We start from the raw sequence: 8,358 nt of genomic DNA, 5'->3' as shown, positions 1-8,358 counted from the left end.
GGCGGTTCCTGCCGGGGGCTGCGAGCGGCGGGCGGCTCCGAGGGGAGCAGCGGCGCTGAGGGGTTCGGCGACAGCAGCGGAGGCTCGGCACGCGTGGCTCTTGGCCCAGCTCGCGCCGCGGAGGGCGTTTCAGTCTGGTTCAGGAGCGTGGGCGCGGCGGCGGTGGTGGCCCGAGGCCTGCGGCCTAGGCCTCAGCGCGGCGGCGGGCTCGAGTGCGGCGCGGAGCCGGCCTGAGGGCCCTACTCGGCGGCACCATGAGCGTGGAGGCGTACGGGCCCAGTTCTCAGACGCTCACCTTCCTGGACACCGAGGAAGCCGAGCTGCTCGGCGCCGACACACAGGGCTCGGAGTTCGAGTTCACCGACTTCACCCTCCCCAGTCAGACGCAGACGCCCCCGGGTGGCCCCGGCGGCCCCGGAGGAGGTGGCGCGGGCGGCCCGGTCGGCGCTGGCGCGGGCGCTGCGGCCGGACAGCTGGACGCGCAGGTGAGCGGCACATGGCGGCGCCGGAAGCCCGGGCTGGGCCGCGGCGCCCGGGAGCCTGCTCGGGGTCCTGCCCTCTGGCCGGGTCCGGAGTAACCTGTCTCGGGTCCCCGACTCAGGCCCGGCCCGGGCTGACCTTCCCCGAGTCTCCCATTCCGGCCGGGCCCGGAGTAACCTGCCCCGGGTTCCCGTCTCCAGCTGGGCCTGGGTAGTTCTGTTTGGAGTCCGGCTGTGGTTGGGTCCGGGTGATCTGCTCAGGATCTACCTCAGGCCGCATCTTAGGTCACCTGCCCGAAGTCCCTTCCGGGCGTGTCCGAGGTGACTTGCCGTCGGTCGGTCCCTGGCCAGGTTGGGGATGACCTGTCCCCGAGTTTCCCTCCTGCTGCGTTCGTGCCCTGCTCAAGCCAGCGCCGGGGTGATCTGCCTGGGTTCCCCCACTGGCCGATCCGTCCTCCCTGCCCCCCCCCCACCTGTGGTCCCAGCACCCCTCCCCCCCAATCATGCTTACTGAGCCGCGGGTTCAAATTTCCCCAGGCCCTGGGACGCTGGAGAGGAGAGGGTCGAAGCTCCTGCAGCAGAAACCGATTTTTTGCCACCAATCGAGACCCCCATACTCGTTGGCTATTAAGATTATTCAAGAGACAGGTTGCGTTTTGTTTTTCCTCCTTGTATTGCCTGTTGCTGAAACCGACCTGTTATGTAACTCCACAACCCTGCCTTGGAAAAGTTAGATTTGAGTTTGTTCCTCCAATGGGGTAGTGCTAGTGGGTTTTACGTAAATGGTACTGCCACGTTGGAAAATGTTGTTTTTAATGAATGCTTTTAGTGAATGTTTAGGGGAAAGCTACTTGGATATTTTAAGTTTGGGTTATGGGAAGTATCACACTCACACTTCCTGAACCTAGGTCCCTGCTCTGGTGTGGCAGAGGGCACTGGCTGGGGTCTTGGGCTGGGATACCTTGTCACAGGTGTCCCTTGGTATGAGGACCCACCGTCAGGGCTGGGAGAGCCACACCATCTCATCCAGTGTGAGCTCAGACTGTCCTTGGGGGAGGAGGGCTTGCATTCTAGTTGATTGAGTCACTCCCGTGGGTAGACCACCCACTTGGATTTTCTTTTAGCCCCTAATAGAAGCAGAAAACATTTGACTCATTCTAACCTCAGATTCCTTAAAAATAGATGCCTGTTGGGTGGAGCATCAGGGAGAACAGGTGTGCAAGTATGTATGTTTTTTCAGTTTGGTTTACATATGGTGGAGGAAGGTAGAGAGGAGAGTTTGCCTGAGCGGCTGGCAGCTCATAACACCTGTAGTTTCATGTTCTGTAGACTTGTTTCCACAACTGTAAAAAGGGAGTATAGGAGTTTTGTTACTTTTAAACATATGTGAGACCTGGCCTCATGTTTGGGTGGACCGGTTAGCACTGTCTATAACTTGTGTCCAGCATGGCCAGAAGGCTAAGGAGAAAAATCTCTCCATTGAGCAATGTGCCAGGATTCATGGCAGCTCAGGATTGGGAAAGGTAATTGTTTTATTGCAAATTCTTTTTAAACTGTAACTAATATAAAGCAGCAGCTCTGACTTCTAGTGTTGTCCTTGCAGTTCTGTGTGATTAATTGCAGGGTGTGTCCTTCTCTTTAAGTTGAAATGATCTATTTTTCTGTACCTGGACACTGATCTATGTAAAACAAGAGCCTTAAACTCTCCAAATTAGGTAAATGTTGCAGTTTAGCTCATTTGAGTTCTCATGACATCAAAAGGGTTTACCCTTCCTTGCCTTTAATTAACTCTGACCCACTCACCTGTAGCTTAACTTTTGTGTTTGGGGAATATCCTTTTTATTGCAAGAGAAGGCCCTAAGTTTGGAGGCAGGAAAGTCTGAATAGAATTGGAAAGTGGAAAAAAGTTGATTATTTCCTGTGCCAGTTGGTGGCATTGGCTGCCTGCAACATTTGGGATTTTCCTTATTTGTCCTCAGGAGTTGGCTGTATAGCTAACTGTACGATGGGGCTTCCAGAAAGACTCAAAAAACCCATTCTGAATGCCTTTTGATTTTATCTTATTGGATAAGTGGCTGTGACTTATCAAATGCTGTGCAGCCACTTCTGTTTCACAGCTTTCCTGAGATAGAATTCATAACACCGTATGGTTTGCCAGTTTAGAGTATACAGTTCAGTACCTTTTAGTATATCCCCAGTTGTGCAGCCATCTCCATAATCAATTTTTGGACATTTTTCATCACCCTAAAAAGAAACCCCACAGATCTTAGCCTGTTGGTCCTCCGTTCTCCAACCCCAGGCAACCTCTAATCTTAATGTCTTGGGTTTACCTACTGTGGACATTTGATAGAAATGACAATATATGGTCTTCTGTGTCTGGCATGTTTTCAAGGTTCATCCATGTTGTAACACATGTCTACTCCCATTTCTTTCTGTGACTGAATATTTCACAATATAAACAGACCACATTTTATTTATTCATTCATCTGTTGGTGGATGTTTGGGTTGTTTCCACGTTTAGCTATTATAAATAATGCTGCTGTGAACGCTTGTGTACAAGTTTCTGTGTGGCTGTAGGTGAAATTGCTGGGTTGTGTGGTAGCTCTGTGGGTAACCCATCCAGGAGCTGCCAGATTGTTTCCCAACGTGCAGCCACATTTGATACCAGTTTTGCTCAGGATTTTTTTTTTTTAAGATTTTATTTATTTATTCATGTGAGACACGGGGGGAGGGGGGCAGAGACACGGGCAGAGGGAGAAGCAGGCTCCATGCAGGGAGCCCGACGTGGGACCCGATCCCGGGTCTCCAGGATCACAACCTGGGCCGAAGGCGTCGCTAAATTGCTGAGCCACCTGGGCTGCCCGATGCTCAGTTGGTTTTACCTGAAAGCTTGTTTAGAGGCAGAATGTGTGTCAGTGCCAGAGTAGGAGAATGGCAGGCAAGGGTGACTCCTGCTGAGCTCAAATAACACTTGTTTTCTTGTTTATGAAATAAAACTGGTATTTCTCAAAGCCTTTGAGATCCTAGGATGACAAGGGCTGACATAGCCCTGTCAGGTGTCCTTAAGACACAAGGGACCATTTTCTTTTGATTATCTGACTCTTTGCTGGGCCATTCCCCCACCCCTCAAAGGGCAGGGAAAGGTAATTTCAGAAGTGCTTTGCATAATAGCTGGTGTTACAGTCGTTGGAATATTTCCTTTTGATGGTCAGTACTCTCAAGTTTTCTTCAAATATGGGTATTATGGTAGAAATCTGGGGATCCCTGGGTGGCTCAGCGGTTTAGCGCCTGCCTTTGGCCCAGGGCGTGATCCTGGAGTCCCGGGATCGAGTCCCGCGTCGGGCTCCCAGTGTGGAGCCTGCTTCTCCCTCTGCTGTGTCTCTGCCTCTCTCTCTATCGTGAATAAATAAATAAATAAATCTTTATTATTTTTTAAAAATAAATCTTAAAAAAAAAAGAAATCTAAGAGTTGGGTACACTACCCAGCTAAAAAAAAAAAAAAAAGAATGAAATGTTAATACACACAATGATGTGGATGCATCTCAGAATAATTACACTGAGTAAAAGAAGCATTCTGACAAAGAGTATATACTCTGTGACTCTTATTCTGTTCATATAAGGCTCTAGAAAGTGCTAACTAATAGTAATAAAAGGCAGATTAGTGGTTGGGGGAGGGAGAAAAAAAGGGAAGGATGACAAAGGGCATAAGAAGACTCGGTGATGGATATGTTCATTATCTTGATTGTGGGTGTTTACATACATGGATGTATGTCAATTTATAAAATTGTATCCTTTAAACATGCACTGTTGATTGTATGTCAGTTATACCTCAATGAAACTCAAGACCATGTGGAGATATCACTACCCACTCATAAGAGTGGCTTAGATTCCTTAAAAGGCTGGAAAACCACTTGGAGCAGTCATACCTTGCTGGTAGAATGGTTTACACCTCTGTGGCCCAGCAGAGAAACAAAGACAGTTGTCTACACCTGGGGCTGCTCTGAGTACTTATACCTGCTTTGTTTATGAGAGCCTCAGACTGGGACAACCCCAGTGACCATCAGCAGGTAAACAGGGGCTCTTCATCAGTTGTCTTTTTTTTCTTTTTTAAAGATTTTATTTATTTATTCATGAGAGAGGCAGGGACAGAGGCAGAGGGAGAAACAGGCTCCATGCAGGGAACCTGATGTGGGACTTGATTCCGGGACCTCAGGATCACACCCTGAGCTGAAGGCAGATGCTCAACCACTGACCCACGCAGGCATTCTTTTTTTAAAGTAGGTTCTGCCCAACATGGGGCTTGAACTCATGACCCTGAGATGAAGAGTCTCTCTACCAACTGTGCCAGTTTGGTTCCCCCATCAGTTGTAGTGCTGAGTACATACACTTGGGCTTGTTTTTCCTATTCAACTGGTAAGATACTTGGCTAGTAAGATACTTGGCTAAAGAGTTGCTAACTTAGTCTTTAAAACCATAGTCCTGGCTGCCTTCAGAATTCATCATGGAAGGCTGTCCTGACATATTCTTGAGCAGCCAGGTAAACAGATCATCTGCTTACTGGCTTGTAGCTTATGAAGAGGAGGAATGAGTTCAGTATAGTTCAGGGGTTCCTGAAAGTGGTGAGTTTAAAATCTGGGACTTTTTCCATCTGGTTTCATGAACACTCAGTTCAGCTGTGATATAAGCACACCTTGAGAAAATTGGAGATAAGACACGGGTAACCTTGCAGGAGCTCTGGCAAGTGTTTGTCTGGCACTTTCCCCTTATTGGATTTCCCTGGTTTGTTTCCAAAGGGTTCGGACTCAATGGGCAATTTGGGGAGAGGAAGGGCTTCTGTATCAGTCACATAAGTGAAATGACTCTTTCTTTATCCCAATTTCTTAACCCAGATGCAGTAGAATTGGGGGCAGAGTTAACGCTAGTACACTGTCAATATTAACTAAAAAAGTTCTCCAGCTCCCACAACCAAAAAAAGGAGACATCTCTCTGATAGCTTTATTGAGGTATGATCACGTACTATACAGTCTCTTATTTCTAAGTGTGCAGTTCAGTGTTTTTCTAGTAAATTGGCAGAGTTCAATCACACATTGTTCATTGTCTTTGATTTTCCTTCACTCCTCTTTTTCTTTTCTTTTCCTTCATTTTTGCTCCTGTTAAACTTTGTAGTCTCTCTTCAATAGCTCTAATGTAGGGAAATGGAGTGACCCTGTGTTCGGCCACTCCCAGTCACATGTTGGGGAGATTCACCACCCTGTGTACCCAAGCCCTCCACTTGAGTTCAAAGTCAGGAACCGTGGCCTGGCCACACTGCTTTCACGATGAGCCTGGGAACCCTCATATATCTGTTGTCAGGCCAACCTCTTCAGCTTGGTCCTCCTTGGCTCTTGCCCTCTCAGCAGTTGCTGCTTCCTTGCCTTGCTGTGCTCTGTGAAGCCTGGGTGTCAAAGTGAATCCATTGCTATCTGTAGTTGTTTTGTTAGAAATGCCCAGACTGCAGTTGACCTTAGGGGTTATGACAGCCCAAAAGAGGGAGTGGTTTGCCCTGCAGAGGGAAAGCCTTTGTGAATAGTGGTCCTTAAGTTGTTCAGGAAGGCATGCCTGCTAGGCAGAGGAGTGGGCATGGGACACTACTTTTGGCTTGGTTTAGATGGAGAGTGGGTGCAGACTGGTATCCCATGCCAAGGGGTTTGGGCTTGATCCTGGAGCCTCATAGAGCTGCTGAAGGGTACCATGACCTCACTTGAGAGGAAGGGCCCTAAGATGGTGGGTGGACCTGGCAGAGTGTGGACAAGGCTGGAAGGGGAGCTCAGGGAGAGTGCATTGTGCTTGGATATGTGCCTGTGTGCACCAGGGAGTGTGTGAGCTATCACAGTACCAGGCAGCCAGAGTGGCCACTCCTCCTGGGATGTGTTCACTGCACTGGATAACCTGTTGCCCCTGAGTCCTCATAAGGAATTATGGCTAGAGCAGGCATTAGCTCCTGTATGTGATTTTCATCGGAGCCCATGATCCTCCAAGAGTGAGGAAGGGCTCCACACTGGTGGGAGGTATGGGTGAGAATGGTGCTGGTCAGCTGACTCTTTGGAGGCACTACTCTGAGAGGAAGGGTGAGAAGCCCTGCAGGAGAGAAAGGCCCATCAGAGCAGCATGCATAGAGGCTGGAGGGGGCAGATTGTGGGTAGTTGTGGGTTGCCACCCTGGCAGGGTGGTCTTTCAGTGGTATGGGATAGTCCTGACCACAGAAAAGGTCCTGACACCCAGCTCTGCTCAGTGGGACCCAGAACAGTGTGGCCTGGAAGGTGCAGAAGGGCAGCAAATCTGGCTGAATCTTCAGTGTTCCCTTTTCTAGGTGTCTGGGTCTTATGCTCAGGGGGTCTTTGAACTCTTTTTGCCAGAGGAGCTTTCCTTGATAGCCGAATCCTGCTGCTTCCTCTGATAAAACACTGGGATGCTGAGAAAGGGTCATTGTTGGCTTTTAATATGCCTTGGTCTGGTAGCAGCTTGTGAGCTGGACTACAGAGCCAAACCAGGCTTCTTAGGATTCCTCCAGACTTTTGCCAGGATGGCTTCTAGACATAGGCTGCTTGCTGAGCTCTGCAGGTAGCTCTTTGTCACAACTGAGCATGGCACCCTCCATTCTGCTTATTAGCTCCTTGCAGAGCTCAGCGGCCAGGGATGACCGTGAATCTGGGGAGGTTGCTCTCTTTATCCTGGACTGGAAGGTATTTGGTTGGAGCTGTGCTTGTTTTCCATTAGTCTTTTTGAGTGCATGGCTCTATAGAGTTAATAACCCAGTTTTTAGGAGGCCACCTTGTCCATCTGTATTATGTAAAAATGTTGGTTATGAATTCTCTATGTAAAACAAACCTTGACCATCCATCTCCTCAATTCAGCAGTTGTGAAGATTTTCCTCTCCCCCTTTTTGTTCATTGCCAAATAGTTATAAAGTGAATCCAGCATGTCATTTTACCCTTCCTTCTGAGATTGAGCCATATGAGCTAGCAATACACACTCATTTTGACCTTTCCTATTTAGTGCGCATTTCTGGAAACAAAAAGGTGGTTTTTTTGTCATAGTACTGCTGTTGTCAGATGAACAGCACCGACAATAGTTTTTGGGATCATCTAGTACTCGGGGCTTCCCTTTCTCCACAGTCAGATTCTTCACTTGTCAGAAAATGTCTTGGCTTGATCTGGGCCCCTGTGAGGCCCAGCGTTAATATGATTGTCTTGTCTTTTGTTCCTGCTTTCCAGGGCAGTCCCTCTCTCTCCTTTTCATGCCCCTGAGCTGGGGTCTAGATGGGGTTATTGTCCTGTGAGATGTCCTCGCTTCTGGACTGAACCCCCTTGTCACACACTGCCTTCTCTCTGCAGGTATGGAGTGAGCTTATTTGAGAGTGGCGATCCCAGGGCCGGGCAGACAGGGGCAGCCCAAGGCTAGCTAGGGATGCCTCAGACATGTCAGGAATACTCAGCATTGAAATGAACCATAGGGCTAGACTCAGCATGCTGACCAGGAAAAGGGTCCATTGTAAAGAAGAGGCTGGTGAGGATCCTTTCTGTCCAGAAGCTGGGGACCAGGCTCTTGAGTTGGACCGTGTGACGTCATCCTCATAGGTCAGAAATGGTTGAATCTCATCATTTACATGTGGTTAAAACTAAGGGGTTAAAGAAGGCTAAAGAGACATTACAAGTAATGTGTTAACTAGGTCTTGAATGTAAAAAATTACAAAGGACATTATTAGGATGTTGGGGAATTGTGACCATGCTCATTGGATAGCAATATTCTATCAATTTCATCAGTATTTTTCTCCAGTTGGAAGCTGTATTATGATTATATGGAGAAAGTGCTTTTCCTGGGGCCTGTGACTCTGAAATGG

The 8,358-nt window shown here is 48.6% G+C and overlaps 1 protein-coding gene across 2 annotated transcripts in view; it reads left to right on the top strand.

Moving 5' to 3' along the window:
- The first annotated feature begins 139 nt into the window (after positions 1-139).
- UPF1 (UPF1 RNA helicase and ATPase) overlaps positions 140-8,358 on the top strand; it is a 36,620-nt gene continuing 28,401 nt past the window's right edge. The window contains exon 1 of one of the 2 annotated variants that reach the window (XM_038566788.1): positions 140-485. In XM_038566788.1, the coding sequence (XP_038422716.1) occupies positions 255-485 (231 nt within the window). In that variant the 5' untranslated portion in view covers positions 140-254. The remainder of the gene's footprint in view (positions 486-8,358) is intronic. The other variant, XM_038566789.1, reaches the window with a different exon arrangement.

The sequence above is a fragment of the Canis lupus genome, chromosome 20 (genome assembly GCF_011100685.1).
Source record: "Canis lupus familiaris isolate Mischka breed German Shepherd chromosome 20, alternate assembly UU_Cfam_GSD_1.0, whole genome shotgun sequence".
In the NCBI taxonomy this organism is placed as follows: Eukaryota; Metazoa; Chordata; class Mammalia; order Carnivora; family Canidae; genus Canis; species Canis lupus.
The sequence above is the reverse complement of the archived record's forward strand: the minus strand, read 5'-3'. Positions and strand labels throughout refer to the sequence as shown.